Genomic DNA, 27981 nt, shown 5'->3' on the forward strand with positions numbered 1-27981 from the left:
GGGGCCGGGCACCCACTCAGGGCTGTGCACCCCCATGGGACCACGCACCCCCCCGGCACCGTGCACCCACTCTGAACCGAGCCCCCACCCGGGGCTGAACATCCACTGGGGGCTGTGCACCCCATGGGACCACGCACCCCCCCGGGGTTGGGCACCCCCATAGGACTATGCACCCCCCCGGGACCACGCACACCCCCCCGGAACCGCGTACCCACTCGGGACCACGCACCCCACCCCCCGATATCCCCGGGCTCCCTCTCCCATCCCGGGCCCGGAGGCGAGAGCGGGGCAGGATCGGGCCGGGCAGGGCGAGGGGGCCCGTGGGCGCCCACCCCACCCACAGCCCCCCCCCCCGCTCCCACGGGCCGCCTGCCCCCCCTCCCGCCGCCATCCCGCCCCGTTCGACTTTTCCCCGCGATTTCTCCATTTTTCTCGAATTTTCAATCCCCCGCCCCCATTTATTTTATCCCCCCGTGATTTATTTTAATTTTTTTCCCCCGGTTTATTTTTAATCCCCCCCCCCCCCCCATTTAACATTTCCCCCCCCCCCGAATAAACTCAAATTTCTTTTTCTTGAAAACAAAAAAAAAGAAGAAACAAAACTCCTCCTTTTGTTTTATCTTTTATGGTTTTTTGATGATTTAATTAGCGTTTGTTCCGTGATTACTTTCCCTTGACCCGCCCCCCGGCTCCGCCCCCTCAGCCTTGACCACGCCCCCTAAAGACCCCGCCCCAAAGACCCCGCCCCCTCCTCCAGACCCCCCCGCCATGGCTCCGCCCCCTCGCCCCCGACTCCGCCCCCGCTCTCCGCCGCCAGGGGGCGCCGCCCCGCCGCCCCCCCGTTCCTCCCGGCGCCGCCGCCCAGCCTCACTTGCCCGGCGGGTGCGCGCTGACGTCAGTACGCGCTGACGTCACGGGCAGGGCCGCCCCTGGCGCCGAGCGCGGCGGCCGCAGTCCCATCCGCAGCGCGCTGCCCGCCGGCGGCACCGGAGTCTCCGCCGTGGCACCGGCTGGGCCCAGCCGAGCCCAACCGGCCTAAACCGAGCCCAACCGGGGGCGCTCCCGCCTGCCCGCCCCCCGCCCGGTACCGCTGGCGGCCCGCCCCGCCACCTTCTCTTCAGGATGTCGGTGCCGGAGCCCGCCGGCGGTGAGGAGGTGAAGCAGGCCAAGGAGGTGGAGGACGCCGAGAAGTATTCCTTCATGGCCACCGTCACAAAGGCCCCCAAGAAGGTAGCGGTACCGGCGGGGGCCGGCCCGGTTCGGGGGGAGCAGCCCCCTGTTCGGCGGGGGTGGGGGCGGAAAGGCCCGGCTTCGGGAGGAGCACCCGCACGGGTGTGGGGGCGCTGGGAGAGCGGGAACTGGGCCAGTTTGGCGGGTGACTGGGAAGGGGGGGGGGCCTGTCCCCATTCAGCGGAGGAGGGGGACGTCGGTACCGGTGAGGGGGGAGCCTGATACCGGCGAGGACGGGGAGGAGGCGGGATGCTGGTACCGGCGGGGGGAGGGAGCTGGTACCGGTGAGGGGGGGCTGTTGGTACGGCGGGGGGGGGGGGGGTTGGTGCCGAGTCGGGGGTGGGGGTGTCGGATGAGGGATACTGGCCCATTTTGGGATGGAATGGGGAGGGATTGGGTACCGGGGAGAGAGGGGTCTGTACTGAGGCCTCGCTGGGGGTGAAGGGGTGCTGGTGGGGGGCTGGTACCGATAGGGGGGGGATGTGGCCCGGTTCAGGGGGGTGGGGGCCAGGCCTGGTCCAGCTCTGGGGGGGGGGAAGGTGGGGAGCGGAGTGGGGGGCTTGGCTGTGGCACAGGGGTGCCTGGGGGACAGGGTGACCCCGGGCAAGGGGACAGGTAAGGTCGGGGGAGCGGGTCTGGGGACCCTGTGTGATGGGAGCACTTGTGGGTGCTGCGTGCGTGGAGGTGACAGTGGTGGGGACGGGAGGAGGGGGGCCCATTAAATAAGATGAACTGGCAGCAGTCACTTGCAGATCCTGCTGTAGGTCACTCTGAAGGGCGGCAGGAGGAAATTTGGAATTTTTGGGGCTGGGGGGGGTGGGGGGGTGTTGGAGGTGCGAGTGGGAGCACCTTTGGGCTTGGGGAAGAGGCTGCCAAGCAGCCCCCGGTGCCGAGCTCTCCCGAGTCACCTCTTTACCCTCTCGTTCTTGAAGGCCTTCTCGCAGGAGCTCCTGAGATCTCCCGGTGCTGCTCCCCACCATCCGTCGTGCTCGTGGGTGCTTGTACGCCCTTACGGGGCGTACGGGTGGCACCGCGGGTGGGCGAGCACTGGCCATGCCGCCCTGGCAGGGTACAGGACCTCCACTAACATGGGTAACCGGCTTTTAGATGGGTGAGCGCATGGAGACCTGCACTCCTGGCTTGGTGCGGACCTGCTGGGCTTGGTAACGTGCCACTGAAGTCCTGGTCCTACCAGTGAGGCAGGATTTGTGCTCCCAGCGCTGCACGGATCCGCGCAGCCGCGGCCGGAGGTCCCCGCTGTGCTGAACGTGGTGTTCCCCCCGGGGCTGCAGCTGCCTGCCTCCGCGCTGGAAGCAAAGGCAGAGCAGTCACAGTAAATGGGAACGTTCTCCTCCTTTCTTGCCTCCTCCGTTTGGTGGTGGGATTAGGGCAGTGTCCGACCCTCCTGGAGGGGCTGCTGTCCATCGGCTGCGTTCCAGGCGTCTCTCCTCACCCAGGCTCACGGCTGCCTTTGGGGAGCAGGGGTCTGGAGCGTCTCCCTGCGCCCCGACCCTGTTTATCCGGGCTGTGGACATAGCCTGGAGGAAGGAGCGGAGGAATGCGGAGCTGGGATCTGCCTCTTCCAGCGGTGGCTCACCACAGCTCAGGCTCAGGGATTGTTTTTACCTTTCCGTTACCGTCGTCTTCCAGAAAGCCGGGGAGTTAACAGTGCGAGGCTGCGGCCGGCTGATCTGAGAGAGGGGGGAGCAAACTACTAATCCTGAAATATCCTATGGGGGCAAAATATGCGTCATAAAAAGAAACGCGATGTATGTGTAGGGGGGAATCGATCCAGCATCCTCGGAGGCAAAGTTTTCTCATGTCTCGGGGGGGGTGGGATGTTGTATCACCTTGAATTCGCTGCTGTACGCACAGCATGAGGAGCCGCCATCAGGCTCGGCGGTTGCTGCAGCCTTTCCTGGCTGGGTGATGATATTAAGGGTGCCCAGAGCGACACATGACATTTGAGGCTGATAACATCAGCAGCCAGCGAGATCTTGGGGAGCGTGCGATGTGGCTGAGGTCAAGGAACAAAATGCTTCGGGCCACTGTTTTCCTTGCCTGGCTAGTTACCGCGAATGGCGCTCGGTAATAGCGGAGGCGTTGGCAGAAGGATAAAAGGACGAGGAAGGGAGAATTGCGCTCCTGAGATAAGATGTGGAGTGGCCCCAGCTCAGATGCCTTCGAAGCAGGATCGCAATTAAACCATTAAAACGCCTTTTTGTTTCAACGCAAGTCGAAGTGACTTTTGCGCTCGCTGCCCCCGGAGCTCTCAGCGTGGTCAGAGGCCAGCGAAGATGATGGTTGGGAGAGATGATTTACCAGCATTGAGGTCGGGAGAAATCGTGGCGTGCTGCTGAAGCAGCTCCCTCCCTGGGTTTTTAGGCTCCTTGAACTTTGCCGATGCCGTTTGCGTAAGGCGTTTGGAGATGGGGAGGGTGGGAATGTGGCCAAGCTTTAGTGCAGGCTCCGTCTCCTCCGTGTGACCTGCCACTGAATAGCTTTTCAAAGAGGAACCTTAACTTGTGCTGGCGCTCGGGGAAGGTGCCAGTGTGCAGCGGAAGAGCCGGCGTGAGCCTGCTGGCGTCCCGTGGCCAGTTTGGAGCTGGGGGAGCATCACTGGAGGCACGTCGGCCCCACGGGTGGTGAGAAGAAGTCAGCGTCGTCCTTGCCGTTGGCAGGCTGCGTCGGGGGCACCCGAGCTGCGCAGCCAGCCTGGGGGATCGCTGACGTCTTTTGTTTCCTCTCTTGTCAGTGACTTGTTTAAGGTGAAAAAGTGAAACAGCGGGAGGTAAGAGACTAAGAGATGAAATATGATCCAGTCTGGTATTTAAGTAGGAGCCGTCACACTCGAGGTGAGCGGAGCTGTAGCCTTTCTGCAGAAATGGGGTGGTTTCCCCCCAAGAGCTGGGGTTGCCTGGCTCTGCCGAAGTTCCTTTTTTGCTGCAGTTTGTGGGAAATGGGGCTGTCAGCAAAATAACACCAGCTTTGGCCAGAGCAAAGCAGTTCTTTGGCGGGGAGTGGTTTGAAGGCAGAGGTGAGCGGTGCTGAGCTTTCTACTTTCTCCAGTGGGTGCCTTGATGTTGCCGGGGGCGGGTTGGAGACGCTGAGGCTTGTGGTGAAGTGAATATGAGCGTGGGGCTGAAGGGAGAGCTCAAGGGCAGGTTGTGCTCTTCCAGATCCCTGTGTGCCATCACCGTGGCATCCGGGCATCTGCTCTTCTGCCTCCCGGGAGACCGTAGGTGCCCTTGACAGCAGTTGCTTTCCAAATCCACGTCAGTCAGTCGGCGGAGCCTTAAACTCCCGGCCGAGCTGAGCCGTGGGTGCCCTCGAGCGGGCAGGACACATCGCCGTGCTTAGGGATGGGTGACGAGACGGAGCGGGGCTTGGCAAGTGCTGTCCCTGTCTGTCACTTCCCTGTTGCGTCCGTGTCGCGTGGAGGTTGCCGTCCTGGGGGGGCTTCTTCACGCCTAGGTGCCGGCAGGCAGACAGACGGACGCCCTGCAGCCAGATCTGCTTACTCATGCAGCACGCCTGGAGCGTGAAATGGGTTAAAGCCTCCGATGTGCTTTCGGGGAGGTGAGCTGCACAGCACCCCTCCCCGTGCCCTAAGAAGCCGGCGAGCCCGCGGCCCGTGTGTTTGGGTTGGTGCTGTGCCCCTGCGGATGCCAGCGCCGGAGGAATCCCGCTGAGGCTGTGCGGCGGGGAATGCTAATGCCCAGCACTGCCGCTTTGCAGGGAGAGCGATCCCGAGCCCTGGCACGGGGGTGGCAGGAGATGGGAGCTGGGGGAGGCTGGGGAGAGGGGGACGGAGTCCATGGGGAGCTGCCCTTCCCTAAGGAGGGCTGGACGCTTTCTCTGGAGCATCGTTTCTCCTGCTGCTTTTTTGCTGTTGCCTGCGGAGCCGCTCTCCCCCTGCCTGAGCGGTGTCTGACCTTGCTGCAGTCTGCTGTTTCCCTGCCCTGCGCACAGCCCCTTCCCAGAGCCGGGTTTTCTGCCCCATTTTTCTCAGTCCCGAGTCATCTCAGGTCCCTGCAGCTCTGCCAGGCCGGGTGCTAATAAACCACCTTGCCCTTCAGTCTTGTCAGGGGGACGAGACTGTCCTTGTTTGTACTGACAGAGCGCCTGGAGCCGCTCGTTTTTCCTCTTTCTTTAATTTCATCCCTTTGACTGGCTGCTCATAAATCCACTGCCTTTGTCCGCTTGTCCAGGGCAGCGGCCACCATCTCCTCTCCTGATTGTTTAGCCAGACGCCGTACACTTGACTGTCTTTGCTTCCTTCCCCAAATCCGCCGATCTTTTGCTTTCTCGCACTCCTCTCCCTGCAGTTTTTCCTTCTCCTGACGAGCTGCCTGGGCTGGGATGAGTTGAAAGGCTCATCCTGCTCTGTGTGGACCAGCTGGGATGGGTCTGGCCTTCCTTGGAGTGTGGAAAAACCCTGGGAAGTGAAGACGTTGCTGTGGTTAGATGGTCACAGGCTGAGCTGGCCATACCCTGACCCACGGTGAGAGCAAACCACGAGGCTGTTTTGAATGGAGATGATTTACTGGGGGCTGGGAGCAGGCAGGTCACTGGCGGTGCTATATTAAATGACAGGATCGTAATTATTTCTGTAATAAGGTGCTCTTTGGTCCTCCTCCTCACTTTGGCTTTTTGGAGCTTCTTACTATCCAGAAGGGAGGCCTGTCCTTGTGACCCAGCACTACTGCAACGTCAGAAGATGCTTCATTAAGTTATTGAACGGGAAAGCTGGGAAGAAGGGAGATTTTTTTTGAGGTCTGACAGACACAAGCCATCTTCAAAACGATGTGCCAGGGCGCGGGGCTCTTGCTTCTCCGTTCTCCTGCAGTCCCATGAGGTAGGCTGGGTTTCCACTCTGATGGCTGGCCTTTGGAGATAGGAAAGGAGCTGGGTGTTTGTTCTCTGCAGTCTTTGGAAGCATCTCTTGTCATCTTTTGACGGTGTGGGTGTGGGGACCACCCATCTGAGCAGCGCTGCTTCTCCTGCGAGTCCCGCTGTGCTGGTGGGAGGCTCCTTCCCACGTGGGCAACCAGCTCCGGAGTGCGGGAAGTCTGCTGGCAGCAGAAGCGCCGTGTTTTCTTTAAGCCTTTCCCAAAACGCGAGATTATCTTCTGCTAAGGACCAGCCTATCACAATACTTTCTTTGGGACCTGAACAGTTTTCACCGTGTTTTCCAGCCCGTGCAAATGTTGGAGCCTGTTCCTCTGCGCCTTGCTAGAGGTTGAGGCTGGGATTTTTTTTTTTTTGCTCTGGAAACTACACTCTTCAAGGCCAGGTTGGAGTTGATCCTTTCGGATAACCAACTGCCTGGATGTGGGGCTTTGCCGGTGAGGATCGTGTCCTCATCGTTCCTCCGAGGAGCTGGTGAGCGCTTCATCCCAGGTGCGTGAGCAGGGGAAGGTGTGGGACTCTCCCGCTCGGAGCAGCACTCGGCTGAAGAGATTTGCTTGTGCCTGGCCGCGTCTTTTATCATCAGGAGCTTCCTGCGGGCGACGTCTGCGTTTGCAGAGGGCTTGTTGCGTTTCCTGCTGAGCCCTTTGATCAGGGCTGCTTATCTGGGGACTCTGACTCACCTTCACTGAGCAGATGGTGGTGACACTTGAGGTGACTGTCCCCGGGGCCTGCTGCGGGCGCAAAGGACCTTGTGCTAACACTTCTGTCGAGCGGGACCCCGCTCTTTCTCAATGGGACCCTGGGTTGGATCAATGGGGGGCTGGGGGCTGCTGTAGGAAGGTCAGGGAGTCCCACCAAGGAGGCGCATCTTGTTACCATCTCAGCAGGGTACGCTGGAGCCCCTTGTCAAGGCCACGGGGACTTGGCCACCCTCAGCAGTGCCCAAACCTGGTCTGCACCGTACCCTTGTCGCCTTGGGCTAAGCATCACCTCTCGTGGTTTAACCATTCCTCGGTGTGGTTAATCCTTGGCAGGGCACGACATGGGGAACGGGTGCTCTGGGGCGTCTTGGTCGATGGTCCAAAGAGAAAGCTTTGCCACTTCGGGCTGTATTTTGCCCGAAGTGGGCTCCCTGCCTCCGAGAAAGCGGGATGCGGAAGCTGGAGCTATTCATGCCTTTCGGAGGCTGCCCCGGTTGCCCTGTTGCATTGGGCTGCTGGAACTGTGAATTTTAATTACACTTCGGGATCAATACGGTGGCCTTGGTAACGAGCTTATTGCTGCTGCAGAATTCTGTTTACTTCAGGTTGGTGACAGCCAAAGAACTTAGGTGGCCGAGGACATGATGTTCCAGCTCGTCAAACAGCCTGCATTGTAATTCGGGTGAGGCTCCCGCCGTCCTCGGAGGTGGCTTCATGGGTACAGTTTCCCCTTGGCTGCCTCCCGCGGACCCGGAGCTGGCTGGCAGGACCCGTTGGTGCCCGACGGAGGAGCCGCCTTAATTCAGGAGCCGTGATTTGGGTGGGGGCTGCGGGAGCCTGGTTTATCTACAAGGTGTGGGCGTAGGGAATAGCTCCTTCCAGGCTTCTATGGAGGGAGGGAGAAGGTAGGCAGCCTGGAACGGAGGTTCCTCAGGGCTTTGCCTTGCCGAAATTCATGTTTTGGTTTCCTCCTTCCAGCTGGCCTGGGGTGCGAGATTCAACCTGCGTCTACTGTTTTCTGTCTCCTCCTTTCACCTCCCTGCAGGGAGCCCCGAAGCTCGTACATTCTTGCACCGTGGGGAGAGGCTCGCATCCAACCTGGGCATGTTTTTTTGGAGCGAGAACATCTGGCCGATCCCTGTTGACCTTGGAGCCGTCAGCCTCTTGCAGGCAGCGCAGCCTGCATCTCCCCGCGTTAACTGGCCCCATCTCCAAATATTCTCCAAGCTCGCCATCCCAAGGATGTCACTTCTTATCCCTTCTGCCCCACTTAAGAGAAAGGGGCTCAATTTGTTTGCAGAAAGGGGTTGGCTTTGCTCCGACACGAGGAGTCGGTGTCCGGGAGCGTGATATTTGTCCATCCTGGTAGTGATTCCTCTGGGTCCTGAGCGGTGAACAGCCTAAGCTGAAGCCTGGGGCTTCTCTCCTGCCTTGCTTCTAACCAGAGGCATCAAAATCAAAGTCTTTTGAAGGGCTGAAAAATAAGAGTATTTTGGTAAGTGAGAAATGGGCAGCTCTAGGTGATGCACTGCGAGGGGCTTTTGGGGATCAGGCAGGGCAGGGGGAGGATGTATTTCCAATTTTCCCATTGCACAGCTGTATTTCCTGACTCTCTGGCACGTGTTGCAAACAGGTTGCTCCCCTTTCCACGCTGATGCTGCCGGACATTCTCCCTTAGAGCCGTGGCGCAGGGATGGAGGGTCTTCGAAGTGCAGCTGAGAGTAGCTGGAGCCTCGCCTGCCTGGCGTTCGCCGCGTTGGTCTCTTGAAAGACCAAAAGAGCTCTTGAAATGCTGGGATTGCGCAAGCTGGTTCTGGGGGAGAAAAGGAGGCAGGGGGGCTGCCAGGTAGGCCGTTTCCTTCCCCAAAATACGGGCCGCTTAAGTATCATGGAGGAGAGGTTTGGGGTTTTCCATTTGTTTGTTTGGTTATTATTTTTTTTTTTTGGTGGCGAACCCTCTCTTCAGATGCGTGTGGTGGAGCTGCCCGAGCCCTCTGACAGCACTTCCAAGCCTTCCTTTGGTCTTGCACAGCTGTGGTTGTAGAGGAGTTTTCAAATTAATTTAAAAATCGATGCTAATTAAAGATGATTCCCTATCAGCTCTAACGCACACACGCGTAGTTCCATGGACTTGCAGCCCCGAAGCGGCCAGCCAGCCTGTTTGAGGCCGTTAGTCCTCGGTTTGTCGCTGCAAACGATTTAACCCGCAGTCCTGTCCACGCAGTGCTCCCGGCCGGGTAACTCCCAATTAATACCAGTTACCCAGTTGCCCAAACACTTTTTGTGCCCCGGGCACACGGCTGCGCGGGCGCCGCAGATGAATCCATAGGTTGAAAAATCTGAGATGTCTTTAAACCCATGGCATTTTGCGCTGCAGGGAAGCGATGTTTGCCCGTCCCGGTAGCCGTGCTGGGTTCCTAACGTTAACCTGCGGAACGCCGCGGGAGTTCACTGCCCTGAAAGATCCCAGTCTGGGACTTTTGCTGTTCCTGCTGTGAAGGAGATATCCCTCTGCGGCAAAGCTGGGAGCGAGCCTTTGCCTCCATTCCTGGAGTCCAAGGACTCGATGCCTTATCTGCTGGTGGGGAGCTTTCCCTCTGCTCTTGCTGGAGGCAGCGCACCTTTGACCTCAAGGTGTTTGTAAGGCGGCAGTCACTCCCGGTTACTATTTAACAGCTGGGCACTCAAAATCACATTTATTTTATTTAATCCCGCCTTCTGTTTATTTTTCCTTTAACTAGCCTTTACAGTGATGCCCGTGATGACTGAAATCTTGCGGGTGGTTTACAGTCTATTAATCTTTGGAATGGGCCCGTTTCTTGCCTGGTGTTTCTTCTTCTCTGACGAGCTTTGGGATTCGTGTGAAAGTCCTCAATTCTCCTCTTGTACTCGTGGAAACTCCCCCCCCCCCCCCCCCGCCCCCCCCAGTGCTTTACCCAACCAGCCCTTTTCTGCCAGGGAAGGATGGAGGGCTTGGCCCATCAGGGCTTGGCTGGTTTACTTTGCCAGGTCCTCAGTGCCCTTTATTTCCTTGTCGGGAATGGTGTAAAGGTTTCCAGGCAGAGATCTGGCTGCGGTTCCTGTTCGGGGAGGCGGCGGGGAGATTGCCAGGCAGGTCTCTGCCTCTCCGGAGAGGAAAAAAAACCTGCCCTGTGAACCCTGAGGGAGCTCCAGGTACAGCTCCAAGCGGCGCTGGATTCCACGCTGATCCCGCTTCCATCCCCAAAGCGACGCAGCACCCTCGGGCAGCTCTTCCCAGCTGTGTTGTCCGAACAAAGCACTCTGAGGGTTTCTTCTAAAGGTTTGGGGAACCATCAGGAGAAAGTCCTCCTGTTGCAAAGGCCACACCTGGAGCAGAAGCAGGTCCTGCTCCTCCATGTAACTTCTCTAGTCGGGGCTGTGCCACTTCTAGCTCTCCCCAGGGCCCTGGGTGCTCCACCAGCGGGTGTGGAGGATCAGGAGATGCCCTGCGGAGCACCCGGCTGACGATGGGCTCCTCCAGCATCCCTGCAGCACGGTGGGGCATTGCTAATGCAATCCCACCCCCCCTCCCCGGCCGGCGCCCGGCTGGCGTGCTGGGCTGGGGTATCTTTTGCTGCTGAGCTGGTTTGAATGGGGAATCTGGCTGTCCCCTGAGCTTGGCCGCAACCTCCTGTGAATTCGTGCAGCTGCCTGTCGTCCAGGTGCGTGCCGGCTCGCTTGGCCGCAGCTTGGAGGTGGTAAAACAGGGTGGTTTATGAATCACGTAGCCAAATCCCCCCCAAAAAACCTCACCTTGCTGTTGGTTTGGGGGTGAGGATGGTGCGCGGTCGGGGAGAGCCTTACTGATCCCAGTGCCCCCATCCCTCTGCTCCGAGTACCTGATTTTTCCTTTCCTTCCGTCTTTATGGGATGCTTTGGTCCAGAAATCCCCCTCCAGGGCTGGGTAACCTCACCATAAAACATCCATGTCTGCCTTAATGATTTTTCACCCCCAAAATCCCTGTGTCCTGCTGGGTAGTGGAGCGGGAGTGTTGTTCCCCCTGTGTGCCCGGAGGGCTGGGGGCTGTGACAGGTTCCCTGCCTTGTGTCCAGACGCTTTCCTGCGGGAGCAGGGACTTGCTCTCCCAGCCTGGAAGCAGGGCAGGGGGGCTCCGAGGACAGCGGCAGCCAAGTCCTCTAAACAAACCGAGCGCCCTGGCGCGGCCGCGCTCACCAATTCCCCTGGCCGCGGCGGGACTGTCGCCAGCCCTGGGGCCAGCACAGGGGTGGAGAAACTGGGAACCTGTGGCCAGCGGGCTTGGGATGGCTTCAGCCCCTCATCCCAAGGTGGCCAAACATGGCAGGAGGCTGTGGGTGGCTTTGGGGAAGGCACTTTCCCCCTGGTCAGGAAGCCTGGGGTCCCCTTTGGGACCTGGGTGGCTGGAGCAGGGCGCAGAAAAGTGCTGTCCCCTCTCCGAGGAGGTGGCACAAGTAAACCTGCTGCTCGGCTCTTCTTTTTGACCTAGAAGAGAAGAAAAGCCTCATGCTGGTTATTTTATTTTATTTTATTTTTTTTTTTCCTTCCACTGATGCGTGGCTGAAGAGACCTCAGCCCCTGGGGGTGCCTCTTCCCTCCCTGGCTGCTGCGTCGATTGAACACGGTGACTCGCTTCTGCAAATAAGTGGATTAAAACAACTTGTCAGTGCGGCAGGACCCAGCTCCTCGTGGAAAAACCAGTCGCAGCTACCCGGGAGGAAACGGTGCTTCTGCAGATAACGAATCCTGGGCGTTTGAAGGTGTCCATCTCCAGGTCTGTCAAACCCAGCCCTGGTCCAAGCTGCTGATCGCGTCCGATGTGCCAGCGGGGCCGGTGAGGAGGATGAGTGCTGATTTGAGCTGTAAAGCATTTCCAGTCTGGCTGAATTTTCCAGGAACGACAAAGAAAAGATGAACTTAAAAGACAGGTCGCATCAGGGCTGCCTTAGCGGCGTGGGCAACTGGCAGTGCCCTCCCTGCCTCTGCCGGAGAGTTTTTGTTGGGGAGAAGAGATAAAATAAGGGGAATTGGCTGCCTTGAATAGTCCTGGTCTCTGCGGCTGCTGACTTTCTGCAGCCAAAGGAAAGGTCCCAGGACCCTGGATCCTTTCAGGTTTTCTCCTGGGAGGGCAGAAGTGGGTTACAGAGGTTTTTTTGCTTTCCGGCTGGTTGTGTTGCTGCGAGAACGTGCTCTGCTGCGATTTTACCGTTTGTCCCTGGGCGACTGCGCTGCGTCGTCACGTCCACGGATGTGGTGGAGGAAATTTAGGAGGCTGGAGGGTTTTGGGTGGTTCACCGCTTCCTTCTCATCTTGGGCGAAGTGCAGAGCCTCCTCTCGTACTCCCGTACCCCCCCCCAGGTACTCTGGGGCAGAGGTGGCTGTAAGGGCACTTCTCTTTTACACCACCGTGGATGTGCCGTCACTCCCGTTGTCTCTAATGAAAAATAATAATTTGGAAAAAAAAAAAAAAAAAAGGTTGCTGAGGCAAACCTGGTGGTGGGAAGATGGGAGCCTGGAGCCGTTCCCCGGCACGTGTCCTTTCCCCCGTGGAGCCTGTGCCTCGGTGAACGGGGTCAGCGTGTGGCCCCGGGGGTGGCTGTGGGTTGGTGGATGCTTTCCAAATCCTCCTCATCCTCCTCCTCCTCCTTCTCCTTCCTCAACCTGCTCCGCCGCTGTTCCCCGAGGCTGCGCAGGATGCAATCGGGGATGCGTAGCACGGCGGAGGAGCTCGAGCTTCATCTCCGCAGCCTTTCTGGGGATGCAAAGAGTTTTAAAATAAAAAGTGGGGTCGTCTTGTGTGAGAGGGACGTGCCTGGCTTATCTGTGCCGGAGGGAAATCCAGCTGGATTTACAAAGTCCTCTGCAGCTCGGAGGCGGGGGCTGGGGGAACTTCTCTTGCTCGGTAAGCTCAAAAAGCTGCTCTCCAGCCTGACTGCTGGGGAAAAATGCAAGATAAACCACCGAGGATGGCACACCCAGCAGTCACGAACTGCCGGTGCGTTTAGATGGTATCAGTCCAGATCTGGCATCTGTTTGCCCTTGCTATGTTGTAATAATTAAACAAACGAGGCTGTATGAGCTGGGGGCACGTGTGCTGCTGGGTTGGGGACTGCCCAGCCGATGTGCCCACGTATGGGCAGGTACCTTCTAACGTAAGGAGAGGTTCGTTGAAGCTGATTGTGGTGGTTTCGGGAAGCACCGGGCAGTGCAGCCAAACAAGGTGGTTGGTGTTTGCTTTGGGAGAGCTCAGGGGACCCTCTTTTGACCCATTTTTTGGGATGCAGTGGTGTATCAGCAGGGCCAGTCCTCCCTCACCTCCTGCCCAGCCAGACCCAGCGTCCAGAGGGGTGGTTTGAGCTGGAAAGGAGCGATGGCCGTTGTTGGGGAGTGTGGGATCTCCGTGGGAATGGGCACGGTCACGCCAGGTTTCGCAAGGGGAGCAAACGTACTTCTGGCTTGGCAGGTGTGACGGGGAGCAGGCTGCGTTCGGCGTTGCTTTGCGGAAAAACTTGGCAGGAGATGTTGGATCCTGGTGTTTTCCTATAGGACATCTCCCAAAAAAATCCCTGCTGTGCCGTTCCTGGCACAGGGCTCCATCAGGACCCCAGCCCTTTTCTCTTCCTGTAAGGTGATGCTGGAAAACACCCCGGCTCTGTTTCCGCGCAGAGAAATCAGTGCTGTGTTGTTTTGTCTCCTTGGACATGAATTGCCGGGATGAAAAAATATTTTCCTTGCTGTTAAACCCTTGTGCTCCACCCGGTTGGAAAAGCCGCTTTCAGCAAGGAGGAAGTTTGGGATGTGTTTTGCGCTCATGCTCTCCGCAGCCGGACGGTCCCCATCCCGGTCCCACCTCGCCGCAGCCGATTCATCCGCAGCCCTCGGCCGGGAATGCCGTTCGTTCAAATTCCCATGACAAGCTGAGGGATTACGAGATTTTCTCCGTCGCCTTAATGCAGCTAGAGAGCCCGGCACGTGGAAGGTAACGCGGCCGATGGTCACGCACGTCGCGGGTCGGCTCGGTCGCTTTGCCTTGACCGCGGCACCCGCCGTCCGCCCTCATCTTCCTCTCGGCTGGTCGCCGGACGCTGCGTTAATTTGCCGGGCTCGGAGGGGGTTTGATGTGCGAAGAGTTCATGGGATTCGGAAGCTGCTTGCAATGTTTGATGATAATTTTAGACAGGGCAGATTTTGCTAAGCTGCGGAGTTCAGATGAGCTCTGGTAAAGCCACGGCGGGGATTACTGTGGTTAATTCAGCACTTGGTTTCTTTAGCAGTGATTTCCCCCCACCCCCCCCCCCACTTTGGATTCAAATCCTGCGTTTCTAGAACTGTTGTTTCTCCTGAAAAGTGGGACTGTGCCTTGGGGCTGGTTCAACACCGGCGGCCGGTCTCCCGGAGGGCCTGATGGTGTCCGGTAGATCTCGGTTGTCCTGGTGGCGTGGGGATGGCGTGGAGCTGGGGAAGCGCAGCTCTCCATCCCCACCCTCTCCTTCCCATCGCATCCCAAATGAGCTTTCCTCCATGAGACCATGGAGGCAGTGTGTTTCACTGCCGGGGAGTGCCTTGCCCTGTGTTCCCACGTCCTGGATGCTGGAAGCAAGGACAGACACCCATCCACACCTTGGGCTGGAGCAGCAAAACCTGGGTTATCTGGGCTTTTTTTTGCCTCCCCTCCTGCATTCACCTCTTCCCTGGAAACCTTTCCCCGAGGTGGAGAAAATTCCTCGGCCAACACTTCAAGCTGGTTTAATGCCAGCAGCTGTTTTACGGGGCGTGTTTACACCCCCTGGTTCGATGAGTTGCCAGAGGAAGAGATGGGTGCGAAGGGGTGGAAACCTTGCTGTTCTGAAATTACTGATCCCTTTCCCCCGCAACCCTCCCCGCCTCTGGAAATGCCCCTGAGCAATATGCCAGCAGGGAGGTGGCACAAACCTTTCTCGGGCTGTCCGGGGAAGATTGATCCGAGCAACAGACCTTGAACAAATTCCAGCAATGTCATTCCTTGGTTGGGAAACTGCTGGGCTTGCCAGCTCCGGCCCCGCGCCCCGAGGACACTGCCGTTACCTGTCTGATTTGATGTTGCTAGAAGTGCTCCCGCGCCTCTTATCTCTCCATCCCAGCTCTCCCAGCGCTGCTGTAGGTTACGATGCCCTCCAGTTCCTCCCTCTGCGCCTTAAACCAGTTGCAAAACCAAACCCCCCCCCTCCCTGTTCCTTCCACTAATGCAAATTCGTGCAATTTGCGTCAGAATTGTAGGCCGTCTGCTGGGAAGTCTGGTCTGGGAAGCAGATGCCAGGCTGTAACGTACCCAGTACGGAGGAGCTGGCTAAAAACCCACAGAAATGCCCGGGATGCCTGCCTGGGTATGAGGATGGACTTGAGCTGGTGCTAGCTCCCGGAGGGGATGCCGGAGCCACCTCCATCGCCCCACATCACCCCACATGTCCTCCCTTAGACTGAACGGTGGGTTTCACGTCCCTGTTTCCCCTCCTGAGCTGCGTTTGGCCCATCAGCTGGGTTTCTCCAGGAACCGCGGCTCCATTTCCCAGCCCAAATAGCCATCCTGGTGCTGCAGACATCCCAGACTATGCAGATTCCTCCTTTCTGGAATGGATCATCTCAACTAAATAGTTTAATTCTTCTCCCCTTGAAGGCTATTTCCCGCATCAAAGCTTTGGGGGAGCTTTTGGGATGGTTGTGGCAAGGAAAACCCCTCCTTGAGGCCACTGAGGCTTGTCTGTCTCCATCGTCTTGATTTCTTCAGGACTCTTCTCGAGGTCTCCTGGGTCCGTGGGGATGCTTTGTTAATCCCACTCCCTGCCATGACATCTCATCCCTGTTAAGTGGCAAAATTAAATCCTGCAGTGCCGCGATCAGAGGGAAGAGGCTGCGCCGGGGTTCTTTGTCAGGGTCTCCTGCGTGGCAGTGTGCCGGGGAGGGGGGCATCAGGCTGGATTTACTGCCGCTTTTCCTAATTCCCTTTCATCTCCGTCATCTTTCTCTTGCAGAAGCAGCAATAAGGCTTTTTGCGGGCTAATCACAGGGGATGAGTGCAGCGGCTGAGCAGTTTGGGGCTATTTTTTCCCCTCCTTTCGGCCCAATGCACTTGAATTTGATGAGCCGGTGGTAGGTGCCGGAGCCTTGAGTTGCCTCTGGCCGAGAGAAGAAGGAGGGGTGGCTGTTTTAGGGCTTCTCTTACAAGGGAAACATCTGTAACGCGGAGGAGCCTGAAAGCCAATGCAATGTCAACTGCGTTTTGTTGAAACGTTCTCTCTTGCCGAGTTTTTTTTTCCCCTCCGCTTTTAGTGTCGGTTTTGGAAGGATGCGCCGTGTTTTTTAACCTGCGGGACGCTCTGCTCCTGGGGAAGAGCCCGGAAGCAGCAGGGATCCGGGTTTCTGCTGGGACCACCCCAGCTTTCTGGCTGCCACACGTTTAGGGCAGAAATCCGGCGGGACCGGTTGGGGTCGGAGCAGGGTCTCTTGCCTGCACAGGGCTTTTCTGGAGGGCTGCACCGTATTTGTGTTGTACAAGGAGTCTGACTTTCTTGGAGGAGCCTCAGGGAGCCGGGGATGTTTCAAGCCTCGCTGGGTGCTTTTTTTTTAAATAATCTTCAGGTTTTAGGCATAAGATGTGCTTTAACCTTCTGGTGACAGATGATCAGGCAGAGGAAGGGGTTGAATTGTTGGCATCTGTAGCCTCAAATCTGTTCCTTGACGCATTTGGTGATGCTCATTTCTGCGACTACAGTAGTTACAGTGGACTGAAGGGAGCCACGGGCCCGTATAACCTGGGAAGATGATGTGCCCTAAGGAGCACCTGCTGATTTAGCGCTTCTCTTTCTCCGCACTTTCAGCAAATCCAATTTGCAGATGACATGCAGGAGTTCACCAAGTTCCCAACCAAGACGGGCCGTCGGTCCCTGTCCCGCTCCATCTCGCAGTCTTCCACCGATAGCTACAGCTCCGGTAGGTGCTGAGCTCCTTGTCCGTGCGTGGTCCTCTCCCAAATCCAATGTTGGTACCATTACGAACACGCTACTCACACCACATCTCAGGATGCTCCGTGCTGTGTGTTGTACTTGGCTGTGGAGAAGATAATTCTGGGGGTTCCTGAGGCTCAGGCATTGATTACCAGCCGATAACCCAGTTATCTCTGGGTTATTTTAGGGAACAAGAGTGCCAGTTTCCTTCCGGATGTTGGCTTTCCTTAGGAGATTTGTAGTTTGAGCCACGAGTGTTTGTGTGCATGAAAGCTGGGAAGCAAAACGTAGCTGAGACCTGCCCAGAGGGTGAGAGGTCCCCAGACTCCGAGACCTGGGGTAACATGGGTTCCTCTCCTGGCTTTAGCTGCCTCCTACACCGACAGCTCTGATGACGAGGTGTCCCCCCGCGAGAAACAGCAAACCAACTCCAAAGGCAGCAGCAATTTCTGTGTGAAGAACATCAAGCAGGCAGAGTTCGGGCGCCGGGAGATCGAGATCGCTGAACAAGGTAAAAGTGGAGCCTGGGGTTCACGGGGCTTGTGGCCGGGTGCTGTGCTCCCCAGAGACCAGGAGCTGAGCCATGGCAGTCCCCACAACCCTTGTTACAGCCTTGAATACACCATCTTACCCCCCTCCCAAATCAGCAGATTATTTGAGGAAGAGCTAGACGCGACAGCAAGCATTGACGACGTGTGGCATCCATTTTCTAACAGCAGCCGAGCTCTTGCAGGGTTTAATGTTCTGGTGGCTTGGGATGAGAAACCTCAGTGGGCAAGGATCTTGCAACACCTTCGGAGACATGAAAACTGAGAGTCCCAACCCCTTCCCCTGGGGCTTGTGGGAAGCTGAGTTACCATTTCCAGTGGGGTGTGATTGGGTAACTTTGCTTTGGGGCTCCTTTTAGACCCATGTTGCCAAAGCCGTAGAAGGGGAAGATGATCCAGGCACACTTAGAGCAGCTTTTCTGAGATGCGGCAGCACCGTTTTCATCCTCTTTAGGTGCTTCTCCTTGATGCTGTTCTGCTGCAGGGCTGGCGACTGTCCTTAGCTACCTGCCTTGGGCATTGCCTGTCCCAGACCTTACTTGTTACGTGGCCAAATGACACTGGTGTTTAGACCTGCCAGGCCAGGGATGAGGATTTTTCACCCTGGCAAAAACCATGGGGCTGGACGTAGCCTGGGAGACCCCAGAAAGGAGAGCAGGTCTGGCAGAGAGGGGCCTTTCTGGACCAAGCCCTCATTAAAACCCCTCTCTCTTCCTTTTGCAGACATGTCTGCTCTGATTTCACTCAGGAAACGAGCTCAAGGGGAGAAGCCTTTGGCTGGAGCTAAAATCGTGGGCTGTACCCACATTACAGCACAGACTGCGGTGAGCGGCTGCTTATTTGGGGCATCTGGGGTAGGAGAGACCATTTTTTTTTTCCCTGAGGAAGAAAGTCTTAAGTTTCCCAGCCACGGGCAGTGGGAGGAGGCACCTTCGCTTTTCTGGAAACATCTTAGAGAGGTTCTGCCGCCCGTGTTGCCCCAGGGCGATGTTTGCTGGAGCTGATTTCTCATGGGTTCCTCGTTGCCCCCTTGCACAAGGCTGTGCTGGGGACCCTGCGCCGTGCTTGTGCCCATCGCCGCTCCCCTGGGCCTGCCGCTCACCCCGCTCTCTTCGCAGGTGCTGATCGAGACGCTGTGTGCGCTGGGAGCACAGTGCCGCTGGTCTGCCTGTAACATCTATTCCACCCAGAATGAAGTGGCGGCTGCCTTGGCAGAAGCTGGTGAGTACGGCTGAGCCCTTCCAGCCCCTCCTGGCTCTTCAGCCGCATCCCGGACGGCTGCTCGGAGGGATGGTTTGGACCAAATATCTTTTAGGGAGGGATAAATAGGTGTGATTCTGTTGTGGGCTGTGGTTTGATCTCTGCGTGGCCCCCCGGCCCTCCTGCCCGTGGCTTTCCTGCCTTGGCCAAGCAGGAGAGAGCTCTGCCCAACTCAGCAGATGCCAAGGGTGCTCCTCTTCTTTTAGGTGTTGCCGTGTTTGCCTGGAAGGGGGAGTCGGAGGATGACTTCTGGTGGTGCATTGACCGCTGTGTTAACGTAGATGGCTGGCAGGCCAACATGGTAATGAGCCTTCTTCCAGCCCTTCCTCTTCCTCCGTGGAGTGGTCACTGGGTGCTCCTCACCCTTCCCTCCCTGGGGCTGTTCCTGGGAGCCTGCTGGGGCTGCCTGGGCGCCTGCTGGTGGTGTAAAGGCCTCTGAGCCCCCGTTAAAGTGGGGGTCCCAGAGAACGGCAGCTAGAGCTGGGTTGGGGGCGGCCGTGGGGGCTGTGGGAGGTGCAGGGACAGTGTCCTGAGTTGGTACAGCCCAGTGGCACGGGAGCACCTCCTGCCAGAGCTGCCAACAAGTCGAGAAACCACGGGACCTCTTTCCCCGCAGGGTCAGCCCTGTGGGAGCTGCCCCAACCGACACAGATCCCATCTTACTTCTCCCAAAGAGAGAGGGGTGTCTGCGGGGAACCTTTCCCTTGCTGAAAGCAGATGACGCCTCTCACTGCCTTGATGCCTGGTCCGTGATCACTAACGATGCGACAGCGTGTGTCAGTGGGCCATGACAGCTCCCGCAGCCCTTCCTCTCGACTGTTTGCTTTCAGGGCATGAATGTTGTGGCGTCCTTCTGATCTCAATCTGTTTAGTTAGCGCTGCCTGTGGTCACGTTTCCAGGCTGCAGAGCAATAGCAGGGGCAGAAAAGCCTGTTAGGATCCAGCAGCTCCATGCAGGGGGTAAGAAATCCCCTGCGTTTCAGAGCAGACCCTCAGTTGCTGGCAACTAGGGGAACCCAGGCATCCTGGCCCCCAGGCCTCTGCCCAAACAGCCCTCCATCAGTGCCTGAAGATGCTCTCCAGCTCCGTCCTGTCCCCAGCGAGTGCTATTCCCAGTGGAAAGCTTGACTGCTCCATGCTCTTCCTTGCCTGTTCTCTAGATCCTGGACGACGGCGGGGACCTGACCCATTGGGTTTATAAGAAATACCCCAACGTATTCAAGAAGATCCGAGGGATTGTGGAGGAGAGTGTGACCGGCGTGCACAGGTAGAAGGTTTGGGAAGGCTGATCCGGAGGTCTCTTATCGGGTTGCTGCTCTCTGCTCTGACCTGCCTCTGTCCTCCTCCAGGCTGTACCAGCTCTCCAAGGCTGGGAAGCTGTGTGTCCCAGCCATGAATGTGAACGACTCCGTCACCAAACAGAAATTCGACAACCTGTATTGCTGCCGGGAGTCCATCCTGGACGGGTGAGTAAAACCCTTCTCCCCATCCCCACTGTCACTCTCACACCGGTGGATTGGGCTCCGGCTCCTCCTGGGCAGACATCTGGCTCTTCGCTGCTTTGCCCTTGCTGTGTGTTTGCAGGACCTGGTTTTGGGGGCTCTCGCAGAGGAGCGCTGCCCTGTGCCGTCAGCGGTGTGCGCTTGACTAATCCCAACACAGGTCTCTCTCTGTCCCCCAGCCTGAAGAGGACCACGGATGTGATGTTTGGAGGGAAGCAAGTGGTGGTTTGTGGTTATGGGGAGGTGAGTTTCCTAAGCGGCCGTCGGTGGAGCTGTGAGTCAGCCTCCCCTCGAGCCATCCTTCCCCTGCATTGAATTCAGGGGAAGGGGAATTCAGAATTCAGAAGCACCCTGCTTCTTCCCTGGGCAAAGACCACATGCCCTTGATGTAAGAGTAGATCAAACCTGGTGAGCGATTACCAGGGGAGTCTTGCTAGAACCTGCTGGGAGGCTGGAGAACAAGCGTCAGATTTCCCAGTTTGCCTGCAGATTAGCTGGGCTGCAAATACGACAGTTGCTGGGAACGCTGGCCTGAATTATAACTACCCATGGGTGCTTCCATCTGCTGTCCCTGGACCGAGTTCAGCATCCAGCCCGGCTGTCACCGAGCCTGTGACAGAGGAGGCGGAGGGGCAGGCTGTGTCTTGCTGGTGGATAATGTTCTGGCGGAGGGGAATCGTATCACGAACTTGTAAATGATTCTGCCCTGGAAGAGTACGGAGCCGAGAGCTGACACCTTCCCTCCATCTGTGCGCTGTCTGCGTGGGTGTTTATCTTCCCGCGCTGCGAAGGGCCTGGCAGTAGCTGCAAATGCTCTTCCCGGCAGGAACACGCTTACTAATTTATTTAGACACCAGTGGAGCCCAGCTCTGCTCGACCAAGAGGCTGCGCTGGCTCTCGCCCAGGCGCTCCGGGGTGGCGTCTCATTCTCCGGCCATGAGTTGTGCTGGGAGTTGTAGTCTCCAGGGCCCGTCTTGAGTTTTACTGGACTTCGTCAAAACAAGGGAGTCCCTCCACCTTCACTGGTTTCCCCTTTGGATGTGGGTTGGAGTCCCAGTTCGCCCTGCCCGGCTGTTTTCAGTAGACCTGTGGTTGGAGCTGGATGATAAGTTGAGGGTGTCTCTGGAGATGTTTCTTGTCCGGCAGCATCCTGCTGGTCAGAAAACGGGGCCGAGTCTGGGTACATGCAGATTATCCAGGTGTTAGTGTGGGTGAGTGGCGTGGAGAACTGAACGGCTGTTTAATTTTGTAGAGAGGAGATGGGTAGAGTCAGAGATGCTGTTCCAGGAGCTCTGCTCTCCCCTATGCTGATGCGGGGAGCGTGGGACGGAGGATCTGTCCCCCGATGAGTGCAGAACAGCTCTGAATGCCAAAAAACCCCTTTGGCTTAAAAGCAAGCGGGGGAAGTGCATGCTTGTCCAGACTGGGTTTAATCTCCTCTTGGAGGAGAGCTCGGAAGGGCTCCTGGGATGCTGGGGGCTGTGCAGGCTGCGAGAGTGTTGCTTTTGGGGAGCTCCTGCCAGCTGGTGGCCGTGCTGGAGGGCTGGTGGCCTTGGAGGGGGAGCTGGGCTTGCGGCAGAAGTGCCACTCGCCAGGTACATCGATGAGTTGCTCCTGGTGTCAGGCAGATGGCCGAGATGAGCATCTCAGCCTGGGACACGCTCGAGCTGTTTTAGGGAAGGGATTGTAGTGCTTGGCATGTCCCGTGTTCAGCTTCACGCTGACGCTTTGCCTCGGCAGGTCGGCAAGGGATGCTGCGCCGCTCTGAAAGCCCTGGGAGCGATCGTCTACGTCACGGAGATCGACCCCATCTGTGCTCTCCAAGCTTGGTAAGACGTTACGTGCTGCTGGTGAGCATCTCTTTGTCTGCTCCCTGGCTTCCTTTAAACCCTGAGAGAGGCTGAAGCAGAGCCAGGAGGATCTGTGGCTCACCTTGGAGACTATACATCTTGTTGGGGTGCGATGGGGAAGGGCTGGGGCAGCTTTGAGGGCCGTGGGGTACCAGGCGGTAGGCACCTGCACCAGCTGGCTTGGGAAGGCTGCTCGAGGGTTCATGCAGGGCTGGCTGAATGCTCCACACGTCCCCCGGCTCCTCCAGCCATTGGCGAGAGCAGGTTTGACACCGCATCCTTTGTGTAGCCTTTCCTCTTGCATCTGGCGTCCCGGGGGGTGTGGAAGGATAGCCTGGCTGCTGCCTGAGCGGGTCGGAGCTGCTGCAGCAAAACAGCCCTGAGATCCCTCCTGGCCTGGCGCAGAGAGGGCCCAGGCTTCTCCTCCTCATCGTGGTCCCTCTCCCCCTTTTTTGCCAGCATGGACGGATTTCGGGTGGTGAAGCTGAGTGAAGTAATCCGTCAGGTGGATGTCGTCATCACCTGCACAGGTAGGGATGGAGAAGGTCATGGATGAGCCTTGGAGCAGGCTGAGAAGGAGCAGTCATTCCCAAGCGGGTGTCTTGAGGGCTCTGGGGGAGCTGGGGACGGAGGACACTTTGCTGCCGTGTGCTGCTAATTTTACAAGAGCAGTAGCTGCGCTCTGGCAAGAGCTTTTCCTTTTACCCTCCCAGTCTGCTGTTTGGCCGCAGTCCTCCTCAGCCCCTGGGAGGAGGGACGTCACAGCCATGTGTCCCCAGAGATGTTTTGGGGTCTCCTAGAGCCTGGTTTATTCATGGGACCAAAGATCAGCGCTCATCCCGTGTGTGTACCTGTTGTCACGGCCAGGAGGACTCTCATCCTGGTGGAAGTTCATGTGATGTTGCCCCAAGCTGAGTTTCTCTGAGCCAAGTGCAGGGAAGGAGAAACCAGAGGGTTTATATTTCCACTGCCTTGGCTTCATCTGTGCTTTCTCTGCAGGAAACAAGAACGTTGTGACCAGAGAACACCTGGATCGGATGAAGAACAGCTGCATCGTCTGCAACATGGGCCACTCCAACACCGAGATCGATGTGGTGAGTCTGCCTGTGGCCTTGACGGCTGTGTCCACCCCACTGTCCCCCTGCGATGACTCCATCCTCTTCCTCCTCCTCTTGCAGACCAGCCTCCGGACCCCGGAGCTGACCTGGGAGCGGGTGCGCTCCCAAGTGGACCACGTCATCTGGCCGGACGGGAAGCGGGTGGTGCTGCTGGCCGAGGTGGGCTGAGAACCGTGCCATAACGTTGCTTTGGGCCTCTACCGGGAAATCACTGCGTGCCAGAGTTTGTAACAGAGATATAACCAGGTGGAAGGGTGCTAGGAGGAGGTTCAGAGCTCAAGAAAGGGTTTCTTGATTTTAATTTTTGGGGTTTTTTTTTTCCTTTTCTTGAGGCGGGGGAGGTATCACATACCACATGCAGCCCCAGAGGTGCCATCTGGCTCCGTTCTTTTGAGCCCTGAGCCATCCCTATCAGCCAAACGCCGGCTGCTGCTGGCTTTGGCAGGGTTTCTGTGCAGCAAACCAGCTGGGTTTCTCCTCTTCCCGGTTGAGCTCTCCTGGCAGGAGGGACTGGTCCTTTCTAGCGACCACAACATTTCCCTGCCTTTAAGCTAAGGGTTGGGGTGGGAACTGAGGCAGAGTGTGAATGCTCTGGTCACGCACGTGGCCGTCGCATCACTGCGCTGTGGTTGCCCGCTGCGCCAGGGAGGGGGTAGAGGTGAATCCTCTCTCGAGACTCGATTCGGTTTGGCTTTGGGGACAAGTTCAGCTCTCTGCAAACTCCTCCTCCTGTCTCCTAGGGCCGTCTTCTCAACCTGAGCTGCTCCACGGTTCCCACCTTCGTGCTCTCCATCACGGCCACCACGCAGGTCCGTACGCTGCAGGGCTGCGAGGGGTGGAGGATGCTCTGGGGCATCGCATGAGTCTCGGGGTGGGGATGGTTTGGAAGAAACTGGAAACACGCAGTTGGATGGGTCCTTGGGATGGCACCGGTGCCAGAGATACGATAGCCACCACCTCCTGGCTGGGATGCAGTTAATGATGATTACAGCTGGGAGAGAGCTTTTAAATGAGCCAGGCTTCATGGCAGAGCTCCTGCTGTGCCGTAAGCCACCAGAGAGCTCCCCTAGCACAGGTTTAAGCTTACCTCAAAGCGTGGCTTTGCTTTGTCTTTGGACTCTTGATTTCTACATCACCAAAAAAACCCACGCTGGGGTGAGTTTTGGGCATCTGGAGGTCGGTGGTTAAAATGCTCCCGAGTATTTCTGGCTCAGCTGCGCGGACGCGGCTTGTCTTGCGCCGTTTGTCGTGGCTCTGCCTGGCCCCAAAGAAAACGATGATTATATCTGGCTCCGCGCTGCGATCTGCAGTCGGCGTTGGCCCCCGGTCTGCGAGCGATGGAAGAAACCCACTGGGCTGGAAACACCGGCGGGGGGTGGGGGACGACACTGATGGCTGGGGACTGTGGTGAGGGGGGAGGACAGCCACGCTAAGGGTGGGGAGTTTCCTTATCCTCGCCCTTGTCGGTCCAAACCGATGGGGAGTGGGGCTGTGAGTTGGCCCTGGCCCTCACTTGAGGGAGGTGCAGTTTTATTTTCTGCTGGAGGGGCGGCCGTGGTTTTTGGAGCGATGCCACCAGCTTAAAACGAGCAATCCCTTCGTTTCTGCGTGACGCAGCAGCCGTACGGTTTAAAAGAATTAGGGCTGCTCCCCTCTCCTCTGTCCGTGTTCTGCTTTTCCCCGGGGCGTTGAGCTGCAAAGGAGCTGGGTGGCATCTCATCTCTCATCTCTCCGGTCCTCCCCCGGTGGCGGTGGGACTATGGAGACCCAGAGAGGGATGTACCCTTAGGTGGAAGCCTTTCCTTCAGGGCATTTTGGAGATGGTCGCCCCCTGCCTCAGGCTCCCCAAACCCTTATCTCCGCTGCCAAGAGCTTTGTGTCCAGCGCTGCCCGCTTTGGTGGCCGTCCCTGACTGTCCCCGGGCTGTCCCCTGTGATCTCTGCAGGCTCTGGCGCTGATAGAGCTTTACAACGCTCCCGAGGGCCGTTACAAACAGGACGTGTACCTGCTGCCGAAGAAGATGGGTGAGTGAAGGGAACCCGGACTGACTTATCCCCCGGGCTGCCGTGGGCCAGTGGTTTTGGATGTCAGGAGAAAGCCAAACCTGGGCTGGAAAAAACTTCCAGAGAGAAAATGAGTTGAGGGAAGCCAGCAGAGACAGCAACCTTAAAAATACACGCAGGTTATTCAGTTCGTTTTATTTTCCTTGATGTTCTGCTGCGTGACAGGCGTCCCTTATCCTGCAGCCTTCCTGTTCGGAGGTTTTTCCTGCGACCCTCGTGCCTTTTGGTGCACATCCAGCCTTGCTCGGCTCTGCTGTAGGCTTACGTGCCGGTGAACCCAGGGTGCTCGATGGCAAGGGCTGCCCAGCCAGACCCAGCGAGGTGGCCCCCCGCCGTTTTTGTGCCATACGATGAGTCCGTACATCATCTCCCCGGCAGTGTAGGGGGGGACGTGCACGCCTGATCCCCTTTTTCCTCTCCCCCTTCCCAGACGAGTACGTCGCCAGCTTGCATCTGCCTTCGTTTGACGCCCACCTGACGGAACTGACGGACGATCAGGCGAAATACCTGGGACTCAACAAAAACGGGCCTTTCAAACCCAATTACTACAGGTTAGTGCTGGCCGGGGCAGGGATTTGCCGTCTCCCCACCCAGTGGGTGCTGGCGGGGGCATCTCCTTGCACTGGGACAGCCTCAGCTCCCAGGAGCCGTGTCCCCGAGCGCCCACGGCCTCACTGTCCCCTCCCTTCTCTTCTAGATACTGACGGACCATACCCATGAAGGACCAGACCACACAAGGCAACATTAGAGAGATTATTTTTAAAGATCGTTTTTATTTTCGTTTACCTTTTTCTTTTTTAAACCAACCAACCAACCTGTTTTTACATTTATCAGTGTGATTTTAAGGTCACCCTTTTTTTTTTTTTTTTTTTCTTCCCCTTTTCCCCCCCACCTTCGGTTTCACCCTTTTAACGTGATCACATCTCTGTCTGATCTTGGCAGACAAGCTGGGATTCGCTTCTTGCTTTCATGTGGCTGAAGCCGCTGGTGGCTCCCAGCCCTGGCTCCCGGAGAGGGCGTCCCTTTCCCGATGTGCCAAGGGCAGTTCGTTCCTGCAGCGATTTTTTTGATTTTATTTTATTCCCCCCCCCCCCCCAACCTTTCCAGCCCACGTTAGTCTCGGCCGGGATCCCTGCAGATACGGAGATGCTGTTCTACCTTATCTTACTTTCTTTCTTTGTGTGGATTATCTGCAACTTCTAAATTGCCTTAAAGAGCCCAGTTTTAGCTGCTAGATCAACGCTCCTAGCGCTGCCTGGGAGCAGAGTGGCGCCTGCTGGCCACCTCGCGAATAGGTGACTGTCCCCAAGCCCGGCCAACGTCCCTGCGCCGAGGTGGCCCAGGCTTGGTGGCCGCTGGCCCAGGTTTGGTGGCCGGCTGGGTACGGGGGGGAGAGTTCACTGTTTCAGGGTGCTAATCTGAATTCGGACGGGGGTCGCTTACCCAGCATTATCCTCATCTCTCCTAGGTTTTTTTAGCCAAACTGCACCTTAATTGAGTTTAAAACATTTTTTTTTTGTCTGTTTATTTTATTTTTTTTTTCCTCTTTTCCTTTTTGATCCTTAAAGAGATGTTTTAAAGGGGGGGGATGATGCGGCTGCCTGTCGAGTCCGGGCGCTGGCTGCGTCCGAGCGGCCCCATCTCCCACCGAGAAGCGCGGGGTGGTTTTAAGGGTGTCTGGGGCATTTTTTTGGGGGTGTTTCACTTGTTTTGAGATGGACGCAGAGATGAGCCTTCCCCCCTACCCCAGCCTGGGCCCTCTGCACCACGGACCCCTGCGCAAAGCCCCCAGCTCCCCATCGCTGCCCCGGGGCTCTCTCAGCTCTTCCCTGCCCCTCTCGCAGTGCGTTTCGGCCGCTCTCATCGCCTCGTTCATCCCCCTTTCCCTGTGACGTGTTTCTCTTTTTTTTTTTTCCATCTCTTGCAGCTTGTCCTGGGATGGGGGAAGCTCCTTGCTTTTTTTATCTTCCCCAAATTGCCTCTTTCTTCCCCCAGCCAAAGCCCGGAGCAGGGAGGGAAGGAGGACCCCCGCTGCCTGCATCTCCCGGTACAGGGATAATGGAGATGCTGTGGTACCCGTCACCGGGGCTGCTCCTTCTTCTCCAACCCCCCGCATCCCGGGAATGCCTTTTTAGTCCCTCCCCGGGGGCTTTGCAGGGCTGGGGGTGCCGCCGCTTCCTCCGGGGGGGTTGCAAAGCTCCTTCCTAGGGACGGGAGGAAGGTGGGAGGGATGCTCATGGCTTTGATTCCCCCCCCTCCCTGTTTTCCCCTCCTTCTCCCTTGTCTGTCCCTCTTTCTCACTCTCCTCCTGGGCTGTCGCTGGCTCTCCCGCTCTCCCCACAGATTTTTGGGGATTGCCTGCCTCGCAGCGTCCCCTCCACCATCCCCCAAACTTCACGGGGTGGGGGGACACTCAAGGTGGGATGGATGCCTGGGGGGAGGCACCGAGGGTGTCCCCCTTTCCCCAGGGGGGGACTCAAGGCAGGATGGACGCCTGTGGGGAGGCAGCCAGGGTGTCCCCCCTTCCCCAGGGGGGGACCTACGCTCCATCCCCTGCACTTGGGGGTCGCGGTCCCCCCCCCCCTTTCCCACCCCCCTTAGGGTCGAACCTCGGCGTAAGGGCTCCATCTCTGTATAAGCCATGTCGGGGTTGGGGGGGGGTGGGGGGGGGAGCCCGGGGATGGCGGTGGCAGCGTCGGGCCGTGAGGGAGAGGTTTATTTTGTATATGAATGATTTTTAATGAATGCAATATTAATCCTTGCAGATGAGCAATAAATCATTAAAGTCTAATTAAACTATTAGGAAAAACCGAAGCG

At 57.6% G+C, this 27981-nt stretch overlaps 1 protein-coding gene across 8 annotated transcripts; it reads left to right on the forward strand.

The window, feature by feature from the left end:
- The first annotated feature begins 910 nt into the window (after nucleotides 1-910).
- On the forward strand, nucleotides 911-27973 carry AHCYL1 (adenosylhomocysteinase like 1). 8 transcript variants are annotated; one of them, XM_063356903.1, is made up of 17 exons: nucleotides 912-1230; nucleotides 16698-16809; nucleotides 17191-17334; nucleotides 18095-18195; nucleotides 18490-18592; nucleotides 18838-18932; nucleotides 19792-19898; nucleotides 19981-20097; nucleotides 20313-20376; nucleotides 21874-21962; nucleotides 22443-22513; nucleotides 22983-23077; nucleotides 23162-23260; nucleotides 23842-23910; nucleotides 25047-25125; nucleotides 25595-25715; nucleotides 25862-27973. In XM_063356903.1, exons 1-17 carry the CDS (start codon nucleotides 1123-1125, stop codon nucleotides 25866-25868), a joined length of 1581 nt encoding a protein of 526 aa, XP_063212973.1. In that variant the 5' UTR covers nucleotides 912-1122; the 3' UTR covers nucleotides 25869-27973. The 8 variants fall into 8 exon arrangements, 7 of the variants coding, with proteins under 7 accessions (XP_063212973.1, XP_063212980.1, XP_063212979.1 ...); XM_063356910.1 differs by lacking the exon at nucleotides 912-1230 and adding an exon at nucleotides 3774-3875; XM_063356909.1 differs by lacking the exon at nucleotides 912-1230 and adding an exon at nucleotides 3784-3855.
- The last annotated feature ends 8 nt before the right edge of the window (nucleotides 27974-27981 follow it).

The sequence above is a fragment of the Chroicocephalus ridibundus genome, chromosome 20, assembly GCF_963924245.1.
Source record: "Chroicocephalus ridibundus chromosome 20, bChrRid1.1, whole genome shotgun sequence".
In the NCBI taxonomy this organism is placed as follows: domain Eukaryota; kingdom Metazoa; phylum Chordata; class Aves; order Charadriiformes; family Laridae; genus Chroicocephalus; species Chroicocephalus ridibundus.

Coding starts and splice junctions, on each gene's coding strand:
- AHCYL1 (XM_063356903.1), top strand. CDS start 1,123: ATGTCGGTGCCGGAGCCCGCCGGCGGTGAGGAGGTGAAGCAGGCCAAG. Junction 18,196..18,489: donor ACATTACAGCACAGACTGCG/GTGAGCGGCTGC, acceptor CTCTCTTCGCAG/GTGCTGATCGAGACGCTGTG. Junction 21,963..22,442: donor ATCTGTGCTCTCCAAGCTTG/GTAAGACGTTAC, acceptor CTTTTTTGCCAG/CATGGACGGATTTCGGGTGG.